The 24,190-nt window shown below is 43.3% G+C and overlaps 1 protein-coding gene across 5 annotated transcripts in view; it reads left to right on the top strand.

The window, feature by feature from the left end:
• Positions 1 to 2,838: 2,838 nt before the first annotated feature.
• The window catches only part of PISD (phosphatidylserine decarboxylase), a 42,712-nt gene continuing 21,360 nt past the window's right edge, over positions 2,839 to 24,190 (top strand). The window contains exons 1-4 of one of the 5 annotated variants that reach the window (XM_084649602.1): positions 2,839 to 2,937; positions 7,346 to 7,443; positions 10,688 to 10,802; positions 18,476 to 18,647. In XM_084649602.1, coding sequence (XP_084505728.1) covers positions 2,888 to 2,937; positions 7,346 to 7,443; positions 10,688 to 10,802; positions 18,476 to 18,647 — 435 coding nt within the window. In that variant the 5' untranslated portion in view covers positions 2,839 to 2,887. Of the gene's footprint in view, positions 2,938 to 7,345; positions 7,444 to 10,687; positions 10,803 to 18,471; positions 18,648 to 23,839; positions 23,954 to 24,190 lie in introns of those variants that run through there. The other 4 variants (XM_084649598.1, XM_084649596.1, XM_084649599.1 and 1 more) reach the window with 4 other exon arrangements.

Here is a 24,190-nt window from a genome sequence, read left to right as displayed (position 1 = left end):
GGCTAGCTCCACCTCTGAACTCTCTCGGGTCTCTTCCTAGTCTCAGATCTCCCATCTTTACCTCTCCTAAGGTAGAATCATGTGGTTTTTACCACTCTGAGAGTGGGGCCCTGGCCTGTAGTGTCCCATGTATTGACTGTCCCTACCAGAACAGGTCTGCCTAGGCTCACAATGTGTGGAAACTGCTCTTTAGAAGCTCATACCCAGCAGTGAATACAGGGACCAGGCACCCTTCCTAACCCAAAGTGTTGTTTAATCTTAACAGTATGAAGAAAATATCACAAGAGAGAGAGGATTTAAAACAAGAGGTCTACGCACACATCTATTTTACTGAGAATCATAACTGTTGGAGGCTGGGTGTCCATCTCAAAAACCTGTTGTGACGAAGTGGGACTGTTCTTAATGTTTCCTCCAAATATGGTGGGGGTGCCTCAGTTTCCCCTACGCAGTTCTTAAGTATCTAGGTGGTGGGGTAAGGGTGTATAATCACTGCAGAGCCCTAGAGGGCATGTGTGTGCAGGAGTCTGGACACAGAGGATGGCCGACACCCTGTTTCCTGGCAACTGATGGCCTGGGCCCTTCCCCCCTCCAAGGTGAGAGCTAAAGAGTTGGAGAACAAAGGAATCAGGTGACCACCTGGCCCAGGAAAGGAACAAAGCCCAGAGGAGGAGGGGCTGAAGGGAGTTTCAGTTTAGGGCTGGCTGGGACATGGAGTGAAGGGCAGACCTGGTTGTCTGGCTCACTGCCCCCCAAAATGGACCCAGCTGAGGGGTCCGGTTCTCTGCACCTACAAGCCCTGTTTTAGACCATGTTGCGGTCGTCTAATAAACCTTCTGTGTTACTGACTGGCTGAGAGTCACGTCTGACTGCGGAGTTGGGGTGCAGGACCCTCCGGCTTCCCCAGGACCCCGCCTGAGTGGACTCGCTGTGGGAAGCGCACGGAGGGGCAGAGGATGCTGAATGCTCTGAGGTCAGACCCAGGAAGGTGGAAGCTGTGTAAGCTTTGTGTCCTGCAGACAGGCTGCTCACAGAAAGGAGACTTCCCCAGAGTCCTGCCTGGCTTCGTAGGGAGCAGTTCCAGAGCATCACCCAGGGACTCCGTGACACCTGTACACTCCTTGAGCAAGTGCGTGTCTCCTAATCCTCTTGGCTCTTTTGATTCCCATCCTCCTTCACAGGGCCTGAGTCACTCCTGCCACAACCTGTGTGGCAGGTCCAAAGGGATGAATTATGGCATCAAAATTAATGGCTTTTGGATTGTCTCTCACATGTTGGTTAAGAGATATGTATCCACCACCACACCTTTCCTGGGTGTCCTTCCTGACAATCCTGCTATTGCATTAATTCAATATATACACGCACTAGGCATCACAATTATCAAGTCAACACATAATATTTATTCATTATTACAGGCAACTCCAAATCCCTCACACCCATCTCTCTGACTTACATCTTGTGTTATCCTTACTTCAGCTGCCTCAACACAGGCATGAAGCAAGTTTTCACATGCAAGTTTTTTTGGTTTGTTTGTTTTAAAGTCCCATGTGATGGCTAACTTTAATCTTAGCATTACTCACCTACTTCAGTCTGCTTCCCTGGCCTCCTCAGACCAGCTCTCCAGGAAGGGATGGGATTTTCCCCCAGCCCTGTAAGGTGGAGAAAGTTATAGTATAGGTACTGTATCTCCTAACAATAATAGTAGTAGTAATAGGAGCTGAAGAAAGGGGACCTTTTAAGAAAGATTCAATATAATAGTCTGTACTTTAGAGAAATAACATATGGGAGATACATATTAGGCCAAATTAGGGTGACCAGATGTCCCCATTTTATAGGGATAGTCCCAATTTTTGGGCCTTTTTCTTATATAGGCTCCTATTTTCTCTCCCCTAACCCCAATTTTTCAAACTTGCTATCTGGTCACCCTTCGCCAAATTGATTCCTGACGTAACTGCTCACTTTAAGGGACTGGATCAACTGGGCCCATATTGCATGGTACTTTTACAGACAATTTAAAATGTACTTGCACCTTTATGACACCCTGGGCCTAATTCAGCTGTGGTGCTAATGACTGCTGTTCCTAGTAAAGTCATACCTCTGAGGCTAGGGCTGCATTTGGCTCCCCAGGTTTAAAGAAGACCGAGATCAGAGGTATTTTCACTGCAGATATTAGTCCTGTAATAGTGAAGATGCAGGGAGCTGGGGGGGAAATGCAGCTTCCTTTAAGCTGCTTATACAAATGTTTAGTTCTGCAGCTCTTTGTTTGTGATGTGAAAAAAAAGAGAGACTGGAAATGAAATTATGCTAATTGCTGTTTAAGCTTGGCCAAGGGAAAAATATTAATCACAAATTTAGGATAACATTACGTTTCACAGGAGCAAACAGGCTAAGGTGATAGGGCAGCTGGACTTGCGGGTTCTCGTCCCAGCTCTGCCGCTCACTTGCTACATGAGCTCATGTCAATTCTAGCCCCTTTCTGCCCCATTTTTGGTACAACGAGGCTAATATTTACCGGAAGGGTGCAGGGGGGTTCTGAGCCCAAAGAAGAGTTTGCAAAATGGCCTGCGACTGTAGGAGAGAGCTAAGAGAGGTCAGGGAAAGGCAAACTGTTCCCGGGCCCTGAATGCAGAGAGACTGCTGCCCCCTCCTAGGTAGGGGCAGACTTACAACCCCAGCCCTTCTCTCTGCCCGACGCCACGACCCGCGCCAGCCCCGCCCGGCTCCCCGCACCGCACATTGTACGGACAGCCCCGCCCGCTTTCGGCCCGCCCCGTTCGCGGCCGCGGCTGCGCTCCCACAGGCCGCCGCCAGGGGGCGGGGCGGGGCGGGGCGAACACGGCCCCGCCCCCTGCCCTCCCGGAGAGCCGGGCTGGCGGTAGTTCGCGGCAAGATGGCGGCGTCCGTGGAGCGAATGTGCGGGGCCGCGCTGCGGAGGAGCAGGTAGGGGGGAGGGGCCGGCTGGGGCAGACGCTCTGGGAGGAGACAGGCTGGTGGGCGCCCGCCTCCCGCGGCAGGGCATGGGGGGCACGGAGAACCGTCCCAGCCTGTCCTCCGGCAGCCGGAGGCGGGTCCTTGCCTTCACTCCCCGGCCCCCTCCTCAGCTGTCACCTGGGAGACCCCAGCACTTATCGCTGTGGGGAGAGTGGAGACCGGCTCTGAACCCGCCCGCCCCTAAAGCTGCTGAGGATACAGGGGTGGGCACCTCTCCCCCCACACACACGTCCCTCAGCTAGGGTCAGGGAGGGCAGCGGGGCTGGGGCTGGGCACCCCCCCCTCCACACACACGTCCCTCAGCTAGGGTCAGGGAGGGCAGAGGGGTTGGGGCTGGGCACCCCCCCACACACACACAAACGTCCCTCAGCTAGGGTCAGGGGGGACTGGGGCTGGGCACCCCCCCCCACACACACATACACACATCCCTTAGCTAGGGTCAGGGAGGGCAGCGGGGCTGGGGCTGGGCACCCCCCCCCACACACACACACACGTTCCTCAGCTAGGGTCAGGGAGGGCAGAAGGGATCTGAACTCAGCCTCCCTCGTTCATCTCCTTCCAAACAGACAGCCCCTCTCAGTTCGGGTACATTGGGAGTGAGAGTCTGAACACGTGTGTTCATTGCTATGCTTCAGGTTATCGAAGATAGACAGATACATAGGCTCTAGTTACTGAGGGCAAAGTGACAAGACTGATTTACTGACCAAAAAACCTTCCTTAACCTACAGTTAAGTTTGCCTCATTATGCCCTTCCAGACCAGAACATAGAGTTCAGCAAAACTCAAACTTGTAAAAATGAGGCAATTCAGAGTTTAGCAAAACCCCAACTCTGTTTTCTGGGATCTAGCAGTCACCCTTACATGGACTCCAGCTGCATTCCCTGTATGAATGGTGGAGGGATTATGTGGAGCAGCTTGGCAGCTCTGCTTTATTCTATGAGGCCATTTGGGGGGCTGTACCCCTCTAGGGTGTGTGTAAGCCCCTTTCCCTGAGCCTAGTGTATGTGATCCAAGGAAAGAGGTGCCTGTGTACCTTGAGAGATTCAGCACTGCCCTGCCTTGAGTAGCTTGTGTAATTGGCAGGGCACAGGAGTGTTCTTGTTATGGGGTGTCAGCAGTTAGATGGGAGATGAGTGTGGACTGTGGGTTTAATGGTGGACAAGTGAAAGCATAGTGTTAGATAGCATGTGCATAAGGCATGTGGTATGCTTCTTGTGGAGTAGGCTAGTTTGAGTGTGGGACAGCTATAGATTGCTTTTGCACTATACTGAACAGGAGCTGAGTGCAAGTATGTGCTATGGATGTATCGGAGCATTACTCAAAGATGGTAGAGTTGCAGTTGTGTGCATATATACCTTAACTTTTCATTTCCTGGTTTTCAGAAGGTTGAGTTTTGCTGAATTCTGTGTTCTGCTAAGGTATGAGATACCAAAGGGCAACCGTAACTCTGAGTTAATGAAGCTTTCTGTTGGTGAATTTCCTAGGGTTTTTTTTTTTTTTTTTTTGTTTGTTTTTTAACAGAAAAATGTTGTTGTTAGGAGTTAGTGGTCATTGAGGCTGTTACCATGTAGATTTGCCATGAGATGCTGCTATGGCCAGCTAATGGTGATAATACCAAGCTCTTAACTCATAATTTTTTATCAGCATATTTCAAAGAACTTTGAGGAAGGAAATGTTGTTATCCCCATTTTACAAATGGGGGAAACGGAGACAGAGAGAGGTTAAAGTGACTTGGCTAAGTCATCCAGCAGACCAATAGCAGGGCCAGGAATAGAGCCCAGGATTTCTGAGTCCCAGTCCACAGTTCTCTTGACTGGATCACACGATTGCTATGTGATTCTTAAATGCCCCACGCCTTTCCTTTATATTTTGTTATAGTGGAATGAGGATAAATAGTCATACATTTAAATGTTTGAGTTTGTAGATATTAACAGGGTCACTTAGTGTATAAAAAGCAAGGTTTTTAGGGGCTGTCGTCAGAGTTTTTCCTTACCCCTCTGGGTCACACGATGGTAAGAAGGTGTCTCCTGGGCCTGAGTCTGTTGTAAGTGTTTTGGCCAGTATTTATAACTGTACTGTTGTGGGTTATAGAATATAGCAGTATATCCTTATATCTGTACTTTGGATGTAACGAACACCAAGTGGCCTTTGGGACTAATAAAGGAATGCTTATGTAACCACTAACTCGTAGTAAACCTTAAACTTATAAGGAAAATATTTTCCAACAAAGTGGCTACACTATGGCCAAATCTACATTGTAAATGTTGATTGACCTAGCTATGTTGCTCGGGTGTGTGAAAATTTGGCACCATGAGCACTGCAATGAGGTTGACCTAAGCCCCAAGGTAGGCGTGGCTAGGTCGACGGAAGAAGGGTTTTGTCAACCTAGGTATCACCTTTTGGAGAAGTTGATTGACTGCACTGGCGGAAAACCGCCTTCCATTGATGTAGGAGGCTACACTGCTCAACTATCACGGCACAGCTCCAACACAATATCTGTGGCACTGTAGTGTAGATATGGTCTATGGCACTATGGCTGTGCTGTTGCAGCACCTGTTGTATAGACATGGCCTCAGTTTACACACAATCAGTGTGGAACAAGAGAGAGCCTATTCTTGGGTGTCCTTTGGAGAATTTTAATAAAGGAGAGTGTGTCCTAAGTGTAAAGTCTATAAATATGTAGGACTCTGTCCTAAAGTCAGACAGTTATGAGACCTCCATCGATCAGACTGTGACATGCACATAAGGAAATGACAACTTACGCAATCAAATGACTGTAGATTGTGCAGTGCCTTGTAGTGCAGTAAGACACTTTTGAATTCAGTGTGTTGTCAAACCAGAAGAACACACAGATCTCAGAGAGAGAGCTGCTAAGACATATCACTCATGGCACCCACATTCACTGGATGAGTAGGTTGTACGAGCTTCTGCAAGAGCTCTGTCCATCTCAGCACTAGAACACTTCGCTTTCATTTTCTAATAACTTGGGCCTGTAGTCCCATCCAGTGGCAGCATATGGTGGGACCAAGCTTCAGGAACATGTTTATTCACTGACTTTGAACAGGCATATTTCTCCTGTTCCCCTTCTCAGATGTCTCCTCTTCAGATGCATAGTTGTGGAAAAGCTTAAACTGTAAGTTTTAAATGTGTAGTTCTTGAGAGAAGCTCCTCACGGTGCTGGCTTGTTAAGAGCTTCACTGTGTGTGTTCAGAGTGGCAGAGCCACTTGGCATCATGGTTCCAGAATTCACCAAGTGACAGGGAAAGAGATGCAGAATCTAAGCTCTAGATAGTCCATAGAGTGATTCTAAAAATAAAGGGACAAGATGTTTCACAAGACCCATAATAGACATGGACCCTCTAGCCTCTACATTTGAGTCTGCATCAAATGAGTTGTCACTGAAAGAAGTTCCCTTATGACAGCTGTTTACTGACCTGTTTGAGATGAAATGTTTCTGGGGCCAAATGGTCACACTACAGAGTCTACCAACAAAGTTGGCAAGAGGCCATTTGAATTGACCATGGTGACTGAACTCCTTTCTCCATTGTAAACATTCCCTCCAGATCAAAGTTGATGCATGTTGGCAAGTCTCCAGAGCCCATGTTCTCTCTCTGGCATGATACAAATAAACTCTTATTAACTTCAGAAGGAGCTATTGGTATCTGGTAGGGGAAGAATTGGGCTCCAGGGCACTCATCCAGCTCCTCTCACCAACACTAATTCTCTGTTTTTAAAAAAAAAACAAGAGAGAGAGACAGAACTTTGCAAACAGGCTGTAGAAAATCTGGGCCCAGGCAGTATATAAAACAGAAAATGACATCCGAATTTAAAAAGTGAACTAACCGTAACAGAATATTGTAAAATCTTAACTGGAATAAATCTTGCCCCAAATAGCATTGCAAATAAGAACATGATATGAAGCAAATTGTATTCACAGTCACAAACATGGTAGAATTGGAACTTATATATATATATATAATGTGTGTGTTTGTGATGAAGCCATTAATAAATTGTACTGGGAAGGATGGACCAGAGATCCACACACAATACCTCCCTCAAAGGGCGAATCTCTGTAGGAGGACTGATATTTTGAAAGGGGAAAAAAAATCAAGATAAACTGAATTAAACATTTAAATAACCCAAATCTTGTGAGAGAAGTTGGTGAAAAACAGTTAGAGTAGGCTAGGAGGTAATGGGTTCAGTAGGAATTTCATGATGATCTTTGAGATAATTAATTAATTTATTTGTGGGTCTGCTTCTGAATATACAGCTTATCTAGATGTATTTGTTTAATTATATACACTTACATGGTAAAATATGTACATATTTAGACACCTGTCTCTTTGTGTTATATATAGTGTGCTGACTGACTGTAGTTTCTCCTGGCGGAAGAACCTCTCTCTGAGGAAGACTCTGGTCATCTGGAAACAGCCACCTTTCAGAACCTTTTTCACTGGTATGTGAGGGATCTTTTTCTCCTATATTTTTTCAGTTGCAGGTGCTATCTCCAAATACAGCAGTTCAAAGCTGAAGTAATAGGTGATTACAAATAGGTAAGTCTTGTTGGGGGTACGATGGCCTAGTGAATAAAGCAAAAGACTGAGTCAAGAGACTGCATTCAGTTTCTGTCTGTACCATGAACTTACTGTGTAACCTTGCAAAAATCACTTCGCTCTATGTGCCTCTGTGTTCCTATCTGTAAAAAGAGAATATTTACCCATCTCATAGGAGTTTTGATAAGGCTTAATTCTTTGTCAAGTTCTTTGAAATCTTTGGCTAGAAGGTACTATAGCAACACAAAGTATTACATTAGTATGTGGAAGGAAGAAATATTAAATGAAGGCGAATTGGTAGTAATAGAATCTCTTTTTCCCTATTACTTTAAATAGGGATGTAATTGGTATATACATACTTGGAATATTGTGTGTATATTGCTCTTGGAATCAGTGCCTGTGTTTCCAGCGTATTTCCTATCATAAAACTGGCAAATCTCCACTTCTCACTGTAGAAACTGTCTGTGCTGAAGGTAGATAAAACTTTGATTGACCTCATATTGGCTAATACTAGGGAAGGAGAATTTTTAACTTAAGCAGCAAGAGTGTTTCAGACAAATAGTCTGGACCTCTATTGTAAGCTTCCCCAATCATGGGAAACAGCTTCCTTTTTGTTGACCCATATCTGCCATTACCTGTGGAGGAATAGATTGAAATGACAGCAATTCTAATATCTTGGGACCAACACGGCTACAACAGCACTGCAAACAGCTATTCAAGAGAGGTTTCTCCAGAACACTGCTCAACCTTGCTAAAGCAGGAAAAGCAGAATTGATCTCATTTTCAACCATGCAGGGGGATGTTTCCCCAGAAACTAGAAATACTTTTGTTGGGGTGGAGTTGAAGGTATTTTAGTTACCTGGAAATCTTGACTGCAGCATGTGGTTTTTCTTTTGAGTTGTTTTTTGCACTCTTTAGTCCCTATGATCCTCAAAGCTTTGCATCATAGCTGCCTTCCTTTCCATCTGAGGATGGTAGTCACAGTTACAGAGCTAGCTGCACTTCTTACCCCTCTCTGGCCTGTGAATGCAGCCAACTTAGGTCTTGGTTCTCTAACCCTTACCTCTCTCTGAGTGGAATCTTGTGATTCTCCCAATCTTAAACCGGGTCCTAGGGTATGATATTGTGCATCAGCCATGCTTACCCAAGCAGCTCTGGCTGGGTTCAGTACCTGCAATTCCTTTGTTTGGGAGCTTGTGACCAGTGGTGAATAGTGACCAACCAGACTTGTTAAACTGAAGTATTGTTTAATATTAACAGGAGGGACAAAGCATCACACAAGAGAGAGGATTTTAAAACAACAAAAGGTCTACACCCGTGTCCATGTTAGCTAGAGTCCTAGGCAGGCTTATTTATTCCAGACTCTGAACCTCTGAAAACTGAGTTCACCTTAGCTCTTCCTCTGTCCTTTGAGAGATTGCCTCTTTAAATCTAGACAAAGTTCTTTGTTCTGTCTGCTCACAGGCTTTGACTGGCTACCCCAAAACCAGGTTGGTGAGCTGTGGAAGGGGTCAAGCCAGAGCATGAAAGTGAATGGCTCTTGCATTGTCTCTTAAATGTTTGCTGGGAAGCGCATTTCAGGATCTACAGTCTCCCTAACAATACTGTTATTGAATTAAGTTATAACCATACAGTAGACATCACAATAATCAGGTCAACACATAATATTCATAACTTATCACAGGCAATTTCAAAATCATTTCAAGTATCAATTGCACTTCCTTTGGAACTCATTGATGGTACTTTTTAATCTACCAGCGATTATACTGTTGTTTAATGCAAGGAACTCCCTCTCTTTCCCCGGAGCTGTGTAGTTCACTGCAGTGCTTTTCATCTTGGTGAGAGGGAGGCTGGGCATAGCAGGATGGAGCACTAACCATAAAGCTATAGGAACCAGGTGTTCCAGATTTACCTCTTTTTCCAGTTGGGTTGTTTGAAGCACAAGGAAATTAAGATACGCAAATCAAACAACAAGCTAGTGTCTGAATCATTCTTATTACACAGTACCTTCCTAGCTCCTAAGCCTTTGCTCTAGAATACATTTCCTTTTAAATTACTAATACTGGGCCATTAAGTGTACTCTAGAAAATTTTTAAAGGGCTGGTATTGGCAATGTCCTGTTTCCGCAAATACTGAAGCTCAGAACTGCTATTCTTTTGATACCCGTTTTAGAACCAGTCAAAGTAATTGAGTCAGCATTTTGTAAGAGACTTGGAATGATGTTGGGTCATTAATGAGCAAGTCTCATCTTTCTATAGACTGGTTTCATGATTTGTTCTGACCTGCTTTGATAGCTAATTGCTTGTGAGTACCTGTGGCAAAAAGTCTGTGGCCCAAGAACCAAGCCAGATCTGTCTATCTTGCAGCTCTTGCTGGACAGAAATTGTGAAGATGAAGGAGTATGTATGGATGCAGACTGAGCTCTGTGTAATAGCATAATCGTAGATAATAAATCTGACAGTTAAAATGGCATGGTTTATCAATATGAAACCTTCTGAGAGGATAGTTCTGAGTTTTGCGCTGTGAAATGAATGATTTAGTATGGGGACATCAGGCTTAACATATCGTGAATAATATGAAGAAAAGCAGCAGAGCTTAGCAGATAGGTTAGCAGGCTAAAATCTGGGGGTTTTTTTGTTTTGGTTTTTGTTTTGTTTTGTTTTTTTTTAAAACATACCTCCCTCAAGACAGGACATAAATTGTGACCTTGAAGTCAAATTTCAGCCATGTGATAGCTATGAAACAAGTGGAAGGATTAAAGACAACATAAAGTTGCTTAGAACTCCACGTTATTTGTAGCCTGAACTACTCTGAACTTGGGAATCAGGGCAGGGCTAAGGGAGGGACCGTTGCCTTTCCAGAGCAATGTTGAAATCCAGCATAATTCTCCATGTAGCTGGAGCAAGGCTTAAGACGCAGTGGCATATACAGAATAATGTTTACCCTCATAGTTATGCTGGGCATGGCCCTCTCACTTTGAGGGCAAATATTACAGTTCATTTTCATATAACTGTTTATTTAAGAAGTTTGATAAATTCTTGCCATGTAAATATCAGAAACTAAATGATGATCATTATAACTGTGAGCTTTTTTATTGTGTTTAGACAAACATCAAGGAGTAATATAATCAAATCTCTCATTAACAAGGTGTCACCATATTACAGAGTGAGCCTCTTAGCACCATCCAAGATGTGTTGTTTCTGGTGATTTTATTAAATTCAGTGAGACTACTGACTCTACTCCTATTTATCAAACCAGGCAAGTATCAAACATTAATATTTAAAAATATTGGACAGGTGTGCTGGTTTTTCTGCAGGTGAATGTACATGAGAAAAATATAAGAATGGCCATACTGGGTCAGACCAATAGTCCATCTAGCCCAGTGTTCTTCATTGCAAGGCCCGCGAGCCAGTGGCGGCTCCCATTGACCCTACGTGCAGCTCCCTAAATTCCCTCTAAGCTGCGTGGCCGCGCAGCAGGCTACAAATAGCTACGCAGCAGCTCTAAAGGGCTATGCAGTAGGGACCTGGAGAGGAGAGGGGTAGGAGTGGGCGGGAACTGTGGAGGGGAGCAAGTTGAGCCTTGCAGGATTACTGTGGGCCTCTCCCTCGGCCCCGGAACTCCTGTGCTGCCTGTTGGCCTGGGGGGGAGAGGGCCTTTTCCCCCAGAGCTCCCATGCTGCCTGCCAGCAGAGGGAAGAAAGAGCCCCTTCCCCAGAGCTAGCTGCTGCCGGCAGGGAGAGGGCTGGGGGGAGTTCTCTGGCCCCAGCCCCAAGGCAGCCTGCCTGCACCCTAAACTCCTCATCCCTGGCCCGACCCCAGAGCCCGCACCCCCAGCTGGAGCCCGCACCCCACCCTCTGCCCTACCCTGGACCACTTCTCACGCTCCGAACCCCTCAGCCCCACCTCATGTGGCTCTCACATTGAAGGTTTTTTTCCAAAGTGGCCCACACTTCAAAAATAGTGAAGAGTACTGATCTAGCCTCTTGTCCTATCTTCTGACAGAGGCCAATGCCAGATGCTTCAGAGGGAGTGAACAGAACAGGGCAATTTATTGGGTGATTCATCCTGTCGTCCAGTCCCAGCAACTGGCAGTCAGAGGCTTAGGGACAACCGGAGCATGAGGTTGCGTCTCCGACCAGCTTGGCTAATAGCCATTGATGGACCCATCTTCTGTGAACTTATCGCATTCTTTTTTTGAACCTAGTTATAGTTTTGGCCTTCACAGTGTCCCCTGGCAATGAATGCCACAGGCAGTGTGTGTGTTGTGTGAAGAAATACTTTTTTTGTTTTGTCCAAGGATTGAATAAATAGCAACCAGATATCTAAATATCTATTTGTCTTCTGTCTACTTTGTTGGGTATGTAATTGCTGCCTTAATTTCGTGATAACTACCACCTGCCATATTTTTTTCTTTAGTTTTGGACGCTTTCTGTTTTTTCCAGTGAGAGGTTATCAGTAGTCTAGCAGTTACTAGCAGATGGAAGATTAATTCTTTTCTTTGAGTGTGATCAGGTCTACAAGGAAGCCACAGGAGGATTACAAAAAGATCATTTGGTAATAAGTATCCAACAACTTATTATTTGTAACCCAGTATTACATTCCAGTGCCCTCTAATTATTGGACTTATCCACCATATATACATAAAATCTTTCTACCACAATTTCTCCAACATTTCTCCTCGTTTAGTCTATACATATATTTTTAACCTGACTGGTACCTCAAGTACCTCTGAAACAGTATCTTAAAGAAATTTTGTTTTAGTTTGCTAAAGACTGAGGTTGCAGGTCCTCTTTTCCAGATCAAACCCCTTTCCTCTAGGGTAGTTTGTCTATCTAGGTCCTTTTCCCAGCATGTCATATATGGACTTTTTTTGTTAGGAAGGCTGTCTGCGAAGATTTATATAAATTAGATTTTTGAGGAGGGCTTCCTAATCATCCAGAAGCCATTGCTTCTATTAAAATTAGCTTTCTATATAAAACAACTTTGCTAGAAAGTTGAGAAACAATACCTAATTTGAAGGTACTGGTACCATAGGAGAGTGGGCCAGTTAAAGTTAATTTTGATTTCTAAAGAAGTTTTAAAAAATTCTTTGGTGAACAGCTGGTCAACCATGCATGTTTTTGATGTCTCTCCCAATTTTTAAAATTCTCTGGCTCATGGGTTGAGTTAAAATATGGATTATTTGCAGTGAGCATCACTGGCAATGGAAAAGAATTTATTTTATCTCTAGTTCTATCCCAAACCCATAGGATAGCCTTTGTTAAAGGATGTGTATGCATTTCTGAATGGTGCGATTCTTTTAAATGAATCCACAGTAACCTATTAATATTTACACAGCTACAATTTTCTTGTTCAATAAAATCCCAGTGTTTGGGATTTGAGCACCCCCAATCCACTGTTGCTCTGTACAGTTCACTTTTGGTGTGTGTGTTGTGTGTGTGGTGATCGAGGAGGAAGTGTTGCAGCAGGGTCTTATGTCCTGCCCTGTGTCCAGAGAAGGAAAATTCCACTTATCCTTGTTTGCTGACCCCAATTAAGATGTTAGAAGGGGGTCTGAAACAACTTATGAGTTTGATCTTGTCCTTACAGAGTTCTAACATTAATATGAAGACCTAACCTTATTCAGATGCTGTTTCCTCTTGTTTAAATCTGCCTAGACACAAGCTTTCCTTAGCTCCTTGCTCAGCTCACTGCTGAGCTCCCGTCACTCTGAATATCTTTAGGGAACAGGGTGTTCAGCTGAAGTCACTGGGCAGTATCAGCTGTACTGAATGTGGCACCATTGCAGAAATTAGTTACTTATTCTGGCAATCTTGTCACCTTGGAGTTTGAAAACCTATTTTGTCCTTTACGAGGAGATGGAGGTTCATCCAGAAAAAATAACTTGACTTAGGCACAGCATGTTGCACTGCCATTCCAAAGATCGGCACTCATGCTGGGGAGCGTGGAAAAGATAAAACTTCCAGTCACTCTTGAGCAAGTGGAATTCAAGGTACTAAATTTTTACCCATGAAGCTCTAAATGGTTTGGGATCTGGTTACCTGGGAGAATTTCCTCCTCATGCCATACTGTCACAGCTGAAATCAGGAGAGACTCTTGAGCTGGAGTCCCTGGATATAAATAGGAGGGAGCTCTTCTCTGAGAGGTGCTTTGACTTTGGAACTTGCTACCCTTTTATTTCACCAGAGCCTAGATTTGTTCACTTCTGAGCACACTGCAAAGTCTGTCCTTTTTATTTTTTTTTCCCTTTGATTTTAGGGGAGGTGGGCAGCTGAGTGTTAGAGGGCTTCGATGGATATCTTTTTGTGTATGGGAAGTTGTTCATATTTATTTACTAAGGCAGGTGACCAGAGCACAGGATGGGTGGCTATAGATATTTTTATAAATTTAAAGAGATAAATAAATGAGACTTTCCCCCCAAACATGTAACAATTTTAAATTTTCCCCATCCTTTACTGAATATCTTCCTCTTGATGTAAATTTTTTTCCTGGAGCTTCATAACCTTTTTGCCACATTCTTTATTTTTTCCCATAGCATGAGTATCCCAAAGTGAAGATTTAATCTATTTTCTCTTAAGTACATTATACGTAAGGCTAAGATTTTGTCATGGATATTTTTAGTAAAAGTCACAGACAGGTCATGGGCAATAAAGAAAAATTAACAGAAGCTCGTGATGTGTCCCTGACTTTTACTAAAAATATCTGTGACAAAATGGGAAGCTGTGGGGGCCCGGCTGGGAGCTCTGGGGCCCCTCTCCACCCATGGGGGCTCAGAGTTTCAGGGTCTCCTCTGCCCATCACTGGGAGCTGTGGGTTCCCGCCACCCCCGGAGGCAAGGAACCCCCTGCCACCCACGGCCGGCAGCAATGGACTACCCCCTGCCAGCAGTGGCCAAGGAGCTTGGGGGCCGTAGCTCCCAGCCACTGCAGGCAGCGGCAGGGCCCTTCAGCTCCCAGCCTCGGTGGGCTGAAGTCACAGATTCCGTGACCTTCGTGACAAAGTTGTAGCCTTAATTATACGTAAAGATTTTAAGGCACGTTGATCAGTGTACACTTTAAGTTTACATGCATAAAAATGAAATTAAGTAAACAAGACTTCAGTGAGGCAAAAACTTGATAAGTTTCCTTTTTTAGTATAAGCACTGGAGGTTAGTTGAGCATCCAGGCACAAAAATGATGCATACTAGGCTAGTTGTTTTTTGCTCATGGTTAAAACTTCACAGATTTTGATAAACCATCTGACCATTGTGTTGCCACATTGCTAGAAAGGGATTTGGTACTTTTTAGATACCTAACTATTCAATATATTCGTCTCTTAAATAATGTACTAGTTTGTAGGTGATCCCTAACCTCAAGGCCCAATGCTATTTGTTGACTTCAGTGGGAGCAGGAGCAGGCCCTTTGTGTTTTGATTCTAGTTCATCCACTCTTCAAAGGAATGCTATGGACATGATACCCAGTTCTTTGGCAAATGGATTCTGAGACCTTGTTTCTTGGGCAGTGCTTCCTTACTCCCCACTGAATCTAGTTTGTCCACACCCAGATAGATTTTTTCCTTTGGTAGTTCTTTCTGAAACAAAGTGATTCTTATTCACTAGTGCTGCCTCTTTGATGTGGTACATTATTGAGAAATCTCAGCTTGGCTGCAGTATGAATGTCAGAATTATCAACACATTTTAAAATACCCAATTAGCTTGTTAGACCTGGGTTTTTAAATTTTTTTGTTATAAAGATTTTGAGAGGAGAAAACTTTCTGCTGTCACTTTCCCTCATTTGTTTTGTGCTGCTATTGTAATGTACTGGTATTAGCATTCATTATTATTACTCTCTCATTGTTACTCTGTAACAATGCAGCATAGAAGTATCCTCCTTGTCAGAAAATGGAAACATTTCAATGTGTAAGGCTTGTTTCTTGTGCAAGAGGAGCTTGCCAATTAACAATTAGCGACATTAGTGGTTCTCAACCTTTTCCATACTGTGACCCAATGCTACAAGAGAAAAAAAGTTTCAGGGACACCCCTCCTCCCCTGCCTGCATCTAACCATAGGGTTTCAGGATTCCCCTTACCATATAGCCATAATGAAAGGTATGGTGGTTGGGACCTCTATGGTGAGAACAACAAAGCTATATTACACTGTAATTGTATATAATGCCTTGTTTCTGTCTCCAGCAGCTGATTATTCACTGTAAAAACTTCTAATATTTAACCATGGTGAAGTAGCACCTCTTTGAGGGACCCCATATATAAAGACAGAAAATAAATCTAAAATACTGTGATGTGGAGCTGTTTGTTCCTTGCCCAATCTTGGGCAATGTACCATCTTAACATGAATCCTGATGATCCAGCCTAGATCAGTGACTGATCCTCATGTATGAGGTTAGGTGTTCTTACTTCCTAGTCATTGATCTCTAGGACCATGTGCCCAGCTGACAAGGGAGAAAAAAGATACAGACTATTTGAAGAAGGGAAGGCAAATGTAGAAAAAAAGATAGTTGGAAACCATAAAAGAAACCCAGGGGGCTATATAAATGGAAGCTATGAAAAATAGATGATGTGAAGAGCAGACAGATTACAGGAAAGGTAGAGTAGAGGAAATGAATACAAAGCCAAAGACAGAGATAGGGAATCAGAAAAGCAAATGAAGCATAGGCAAACTGTTGCAGGGGGACAGCAGGAGGAGTAATTACTCCTGGGGGAATTCTGTGCCACTGTGCATGCACAGAATTAATGTTCCCCGCAGATTTCTTTGCTTCCCCACAGAAAAATGACTTTCTGACAGGGAAGCAAAGGGAAGCCACAAGAGTGGTCATACGACCCCCCCCAGCAGTATGTTTCAGGTGCCCAGGGCAGCCAGCGGAGAGGTAAATCACTGTGGGGAAGGGGTGGGACTGAGGAAGACCCGGCTGGTGGCTCCAAACCTGCGCCAGACTCAACTGCTAGTCCTGGCTGGGCTGGGGAGGACCCACCCCCATATTTCTCCCCCGGTTGTAGTTCTGCAAACTCTCTCCCCACGCTTCGTGCACTCATCTCTCCTCAGCTGTGGGGCTGGGGGGATCACTGTACAGGGAGCTGCATCCCCATCCAGACCCCCATGCATCCAGACCCCTTCATACTCAACCCATCCCCCCCACACCCTGAGCCCCACTCCCCTTGCACCTGGACCACCCCGACAAGTCACCTGGATTTCCATTCCACTGAGCCCTACTCCCTCAGCATCTGGAACCCCCCTTCTAAGCCCCCCACACCCAGACCCCCCTACCAAGCTCTATCACTTCCCCTCCTCCCCCCCGCTGAGCCTAAACCACCTTCACCTAGACCCCCCGGCACAGTTCCATTACTATTGCACCAGAATCCCCCAACAAGCCCCTGTGCATCCAATCCCCCCTGCACCCAGGTCCCCCACTGAGCCACGTGCACCCAGATTGCCCGCCCATCACAACCCACACCTAGATTCCCCCACACTAAGCTCTTCCACACTTGGATCCTGCCTTGCTGAACCTGGCATGGAGGGGCAGGGCCCTGGGATGTTTCTGGGGCAGGCCTGGTCCTTGCGCTGTATCAAGGTTGGGTTCAGCCTCACCACTGAGTCCATGTCCTGGGGCGGGAGCAGCACAGTGATCTCCCACCTCTGTGCAGCCAGTGCCATGCTCCCCAATGGAGTCTCCACATTTATTTGACAAATAAAATTTGCAGAATTTTAAAAACTTGTATGCAGAATTTTTAATTTTTTGGCACAGAATGCCCTCAGGAGTAATTACAGTAATGCATATATCAAATGGATGGAGAAATAGAGGAGAAAGATTGGAAAGAGTATTTAAATGTGGAGTAACATAAGAGCACATTTAAAAAAACACACAAAAAAACCCCATCCATAGCCGTTGCAGTTTGTTAAATGCTTCCATCCTGCACACACTGGGAACAGCATATTGAACAACTATGTTTCTTATTAGTGGTGAGTATCCCTGTCTGTCACAAGGGAGACTGGGGTTCAATTCACCAATGGGGAGGCTGCCCTTGGAGGTCAGATTAGATTATCTAAGGATCCCTTTTGTTCTAAAGTCTATGAAATTACAGCCTTACTTAAATGTATTTGATGCTAGCTACAAGGTTCCAATGCAGCTTCCCTGAGTAGTGTTGACAGGATTGTATCACTGAGAACTGTACTAACCAAATGGTATTATAGATCCCCTCTTCCTAGTGGGAGGGGTATAATACAGTTTGATGCCATCCCTGCCTGCTTGGGACGGAAACTGTGTAAGCAGTAACCATATTTAAATATTTTTATAGTTAGAACTACTTCTACTTCTGCTGTGGAAAGAGCCTTCATCTTTACATTTCACTAGAATTCAAGTATACTTCCCATCTAAGATGTTTTCTTGAAATGGGGTCAGGTGACATTCACCACTCCACTGAATATTTAAAATCCAGGGAGGAGTTCTGGATATGATCTTCTGGTTTTGGTCAGTATCATGCCAGCGTCAGCCTTCAGCTAATTTCTTGTGATTTGTCTGTTTAAAGTAAAAATCCGGGTTTGTACTGGAAATATTGTCAGCTCCTTTCCTCGTGCATCATGGGTGCTGTTTTCATCAGGCCCCAGCCAAACAATCTGAGAAAACAAGATTTTCATGATTTCCAGAGTGTCTTTTGATATGGAGGCTGGGGATCAGCGATGCATTAAATCACAAGTTATGCTTTCAGGAAGTGGCTGCTGGTGGCACAGGTCAGCAGTGACCCATCTTTATGTATGTGGATCCTCAGTAACAGGACCTTGTACGCATTTCGTGTGTCAGTGGAACATGACAGCATGCATACACAGTGACACACAGTCCTCTCTAACATTCTCAGCATCTGATCTGACCTTCCTCCCTTATAACTTCGTCTTTACCCTTTGGCTGTCCTGTTTCCTAAAGATCTGCCTCTTCTTGTTAGACAGGAGAAAGCTTCACACTGCACCGGTAGTGCGAACATTCCGACTGCGCCCTTTCCACTTTCTGGTGGCCACAGGTGGGGGATATGCAGGATACAGACAATATGAAAAGTACAAGGAGGAGCAGCTGGAGAAAATGGGCATTGAGATACCGATCAAGCTTGCAAGCAAATGGGAGGTAAGATATTTGTGATGGGTTTGTACCACATGCCACATTTTGCTACAAACTTTTCTGCTGCCTTTCAACAAGGGAAAAATTGGATTGTGTTCTGTTACCAGAACCGACAGAAGACATAAAGCATTTTTCCTCACCTCCCAGTCCTGCTTGCTAAAGCCAATGTAATGACATGTTAAGAACTGTAGGTGTCTCTCATTTCTTAGTACAGCCAACACATTTCCTCTACCAATTGCTGTAACAGATGCAGCTTGGATAGTTTAAGTCCGTTTCTTTTTCACTTGTATCTTAGTGATAGAATTAAAAGATGATTGGCTGGCATAGAGCATAAGGCGTGGGGTTTGCAGCAATTCTAAAGGAACTTCAGTTCTTGTGCTCAGTAGAAGAAATGTTCTCATGTCCCAGCCTTGGAGTACTCTTATAATGCTAGTGAGTTGTAGCATATCTGAAGATTTAATGCACTTTCAAAATTTGCTAACTGTTGTGTATTGAAATGGAAATCTAGCATCAAAGCCATCCACAACTAATTTTTTTATTAAAACAGGAAATACAAACAGTATATATGATACAGAATAAAGATACAGACTGGCATTCTGCAGTTACATATATGAGCATTGAAAAACATTTTGTGATGAGTTTATTATCCTAGTTGATGATAGGTGTCTCCAGCGCACGTGAAGGAGATTGCTCTGTCTAACCCCTAAACATAGGAGTGGGATTCAGGAATTATTGCTAGTATTCTCACTTCTGCCACTGAGTTGCAGCATGATCTTTTGCAAGTCACATAATCTCTCTATGCATTCATTTCTTCCACTGTGAAAGTGTGAGTAATTCTTGTTTACCTCACAAGAAAGTTGAGGCTGAATTAATATTTGTGAAAAGCTTTGAGATCCTTGGATAGGGAATGTACCATGCAAATGTGACTACTATTCAGAATTAGTATGAAGGCAATTCTTATCTAGATCCCTTGTGAACACCTTCTGAGAACTTTCTCGCAGAACAATATCACCTTAATCTCTAATGATTCTAGCTCATGAGCACCATTAAAGAGAGCTTGTCCCTTCAAAGGTGGTTCCTTCTCTACTCTAGTGATTGTAGACCTTTAGTATTGTCACTTTGTCTTTATAAGTTGTAATGAAACTGAAGTATGAATATCAGGTGCATGGATGTGTTCTGTAGTAACCTAAATGACCCATTTTTAGCAAAAAACAGAAAAATTACACAACCCCATATAACTGTCATATCATGTACAGAACATTAAATACATTATAGAGTTCCACATTGACCAGACAGTTTATTATGTATATGTTAGGTTTGTTTTGTTGCAAAACATACAGGCAGCTAGTTACAAACTACTTTATTTGCCCCACTCTGTTTTTGAGTAAATTTGTCATTTCTGAAAATGAGGGACTGATGCCAGTGCAGAACATGCTCCTCTGCCTCAAGCTGACCTGTAGCATCCTTCTGTTCCTCTTCCATTTCTGAGTGCTTAGCCAGTTGGTGTAGTTTTGTGTTTTGGGCATATGTATATTAGGGACTAGACTGGAATCCCTAAACTGACTTTTACTTGGGACCCAAATTGGATTTGATCCTAAGAGTCCAGATGTGAACAGTTTGTACTGTAACAGTTTGTGAGGGATTTATCTGCAATCTATCCTCGAGGCTTTCCTTTCCCAAACTGCTTGAACTTATTTAGAATAGGGCTAGTAAAAGATTGTGTGGCTTTATGTACCATAAATTTGGACTTGTAAATTTCCGGGAAGTAGTCGTATTTAAAAGGACACTAAAGTATTTTTCATAGTTAAAAATTTTTTTTCATTGTTGAGAAACCCATTGGAAGTGTGAAATTGAAATATTTCCTTACCAAACTGTTTTTATTCCATTGTGTTAATACTCTGGCTTGTGTTTTTTTTTTGGCGTTGCTTTTAAGTTCTGAGGTACAGGCATAGATGTAGCTTTAGACAAGACTGGTACTGAAGGATTTATTTGTGTAGGGAGGAATTGCATAAAGAATTTCAAATGTGTAAGCAGGATTCCAGGTGAGCAGGTACGCACACAGCACACTGACAGGTTTTCCCACTTGCTTTCAGATACTTACTTTGTTGGCTTACTCTCCATTGTATGTTTTCATGGAGTGGGGAAGGGAAGGCTGCCAAAGGGGAAATACCTGGAAAAGGGAGAAACAATTTTCAGATTTCAAAGAGGGTGTTACAAACAACGAAGGGTTGAAACAAAATAATAGCTATATTGTGCCTTTCCCTGGAAACTGGAGCATCTATTTTTGTTGACTTGTGTTTTTGCATTATTTCCCTTCTGCATTTTTTGGCATCCCTGGAAGCAAACTTGGCAAGGGAGAGAGGAGGGTTATCTCCTTGTTTATAAGGCCAGGGGATGAGCCTGGGGACAGCTTAGAGGGAGAGAGGCATTTGAAATGCTGCAGTACTGGCAAAACGCTTATTATTTGTGCTAGGTTCTGTGAAAACCTGCAGGTAGATATGGTCCCTTGTGAAAGAGCTTTGTTTTTCATTCTGTTTAGCAAAGTGTATATATTCATGCACAATCAGAAATAAATTAAAAAATAAGCAATAACTTGTGCCTCAATAATTATTCCTACTTGAATTATTTTAGTATGTAACCATATATAATGTGTCAATATTGATTCATCTTGATCAGCAAAAAAGTAGAGTTGGAATATAAAAAAATGAAACTGGGTAGAAGCAATTTCTTCTCTCTGCCTCAAGTATATTTTGAAAACTTTCATACAGGATGTATCATTAATATTTGTCACTAAACAAAGGCTTAAATATGGTCTTCAAGGGTTTGTCGTCTTCTCGTGATTATCCTTCATCAAAGCATTAAATCAGTCCTGAATGGAAGAGCTGTATGCCACATGTAGTTTCTTTAAAGCTGAAATTTTATGTATCTCATTTGTGTTTTTCACCACTGATGCTGCACATCATTGAAACTAGGACAGTCATTTTCAGTGACTGGTTCTCATGCATTAGCACAGCACTGGTTTGTTCGAGGATATCGCTGCAGTAAAGTGAATATGCTATTTTTCAGTGAATTTTTAAAATCATGAAAATATTCCTATTTATATTAGTTTACAAAATCTTTGTGAGGGAGAGGAAGGGCTAAAACAATATTTAACTTAATTTAGGCCCATTGTGCCTTAAATTTTTAATGTATTGCTTCCATTTATGACAGGAAAACAGAGAACACTTGGTTTCTGGTGTGGACCTTTCTTCATAACTTTCCTGGAGACATTATGTGGCTTATAGCTTGAACTGATTAACTTATTAGTATGTCTCTTCTGTGATTACTAAAGGGTGTGATTAGCTTTCGTTTAATTAGATGAGGCAAAGCAGAGAGCTCTGAACGAAAGAGGTAGATATTAATCATACAGGTGGAAGAAGGAATTTGAGGCAGTAAGCGCAAATCTATCAGAGAACGTTTTCTGGCCAAGGCCTCTGTGTGCCTAGTATCCTGGATATATAGTATCCAGGAGTAATTCCACTCACTTCCTTCTCTGATGATACTGTGGCATTGTTGATATACAGATAGCATAATTTACACAAGGAAACCTTGGCCAAAGAGTGAGTTTGGATAAACAGTGTGACAAGATGAGTGTTTAAATAGAGGGGAATTCCTTACTGCTGTCCTTTATTTGCTTCCACAGTTCTTATCTCATTTGTTTTGCAATTCTATTTTTTGTGTAATGGTGGCATAGTAAGAGTGGCAAAAACCAAGTAAAGATACAGCTTTAGAGAACCCAGTGAACCTTAGGAGGTGGCACTAGTTTATAGTGACATCTGATATTGTATGCCGCAAATAACAGGGTGAAAACCAGCTCTTCTGGGGGGGAAGCTTAATACCACAGGCCAAGACTTTAAAAAATAGAAGCCTAAAGTTAGGTCCCTAAATTCATGTTTAGGAATCTGTTGGGTGCTCACCACTTTTGCAAATCAGTGTTTCCTACTGAGATGGGTTGGTAGCAGAGGGATAATTCTGTCGTGCTGCTTGTGGACAAGTGAGGCACCATTTTAGTAAGGCAGCACATGGTGGTGTAGTAATAGTATTTTCTGTGATGGGAGATCCTGAATCACAGACCAGGATATCCCAAGAAAGAATCCATGAAAAATCCTCCACCTGTGCGACTCCATACCCTGGCTCTTCTGCCTCTGCAGAGTGAAATCCTATCCCTAGACCAGGTGTCCTGTTATGTGTCATACCTTCTCCTCTGTTTTTTCTGGTGCCTGAGTGCTGTATGGACATATGTCTAATTATACAAAAGAAATCTCTGATTTCTTGTAGTGTTGATCAGAAAATTTCAAAACAGTTCAAATTTCAACAGGGAGAGGGGGAACGGTGGGGTGACGTGGCAAAAGTGTTGTCCACAATTTCCCCTACATTTTTCAGCTAGTCCTAAGATGTTGTAGAGTTCAATGTCACGTTCACACTGTTTTTTTAGATGGATAGTTTTTGCTACAGTGTCTCTTTCATTGCACAAGACACCTATTGAGCAATCTATTTGAATGTTGTGAAGGGTTTTATAAAACTGTATGTACTCTTTGGCTGGGAACATGTACATCAGCGTTTCTGGAAATATGTCAGAAAACAGCAACAGAAAATCCAAACTGGATCATTTTACATACATGCTCTCTTCTATCCAACTGGTATGAAATTTAATCCCTGGTCTGGAGAATTGCTCTGTAGTGAACATTTTCTGTTGCTTTGTCCAGTACAATTTTTAAATTCCCCAAGTAATATGGTTGTTTCGGAGACTATTCCATGATCAACAGACATTACCGTCAGAAACTTTCCCTGGTATTCAGCCTAAACCGTCTTAATATGTGTTCAGTTGGCGATTTGTTAACGGAGGCCTGGATACTATCTCCCAAGCCCCTGGTATGAGTCTGCTGTTTTGTAAATGCACTGCTGGGAAGCCATCTGGGGAACTGAGAGACTATGTTGTCATGCAGTCTTATCCCCCTCCTTTTTAGTTTCCTTTCAGTTTTTTCCGCCTTGTCTCCTCCTCTTAAAGGGGAAAAAGAGAGCTGGGGCTTTGTGGGAATGCAGATGCTTTTGATGATATTGGGACGTCCTTAACAGTTCCCACCCTGGAGTCTGAATGGCTGAAACATGAGCTGGACAGGAGGACCAGCTGCATCGTGCTGCTTTCTTAAAGCAAAAAGCAGTTAGATCAGATCTAGTAGACAGACTGCGAGCCAGCCAGCTGTTGGGGATCTGAGAAGTTGTTCTCCAGGAGTGTTTTAGAGGTTTATTTTGGCCAACAGCAACAACTGCAGGTGAAATGCATATATCTACTGTGAGGAAGGGAAATAAGTTGTTGCTATATTATAGTAAAATGTATTTTTTCTGCTGAGGGGCGTTCACCACATTTACCCGATTTAGGGTGTAAACTGTTAGAAACTGTATAAATGTGAGAGACAATTGTTTTGTGGCTTGTTTTGACATGAGACGAGGATTACAGCTCAGAAATCCTGATGAACTAAGCGAACATTTTTTGCAATATCAGTGGGTAG

The sequence above is a fragment of the Lepidochelys olivacea genome, assembly GCF_965140295.1.
Source record: "Lepidochelys olivacea isolate rLepOli2 genome assembly, chromosome: 15".
NCBI lineage: Eukaryota > Metazoa > Chordata > Testudines > Cheloniidae > Lepidochelys > Lepidochelys olivacea.
This window is presented reverse-complemented; position numbering and strand designations above follow the sequence as displayed.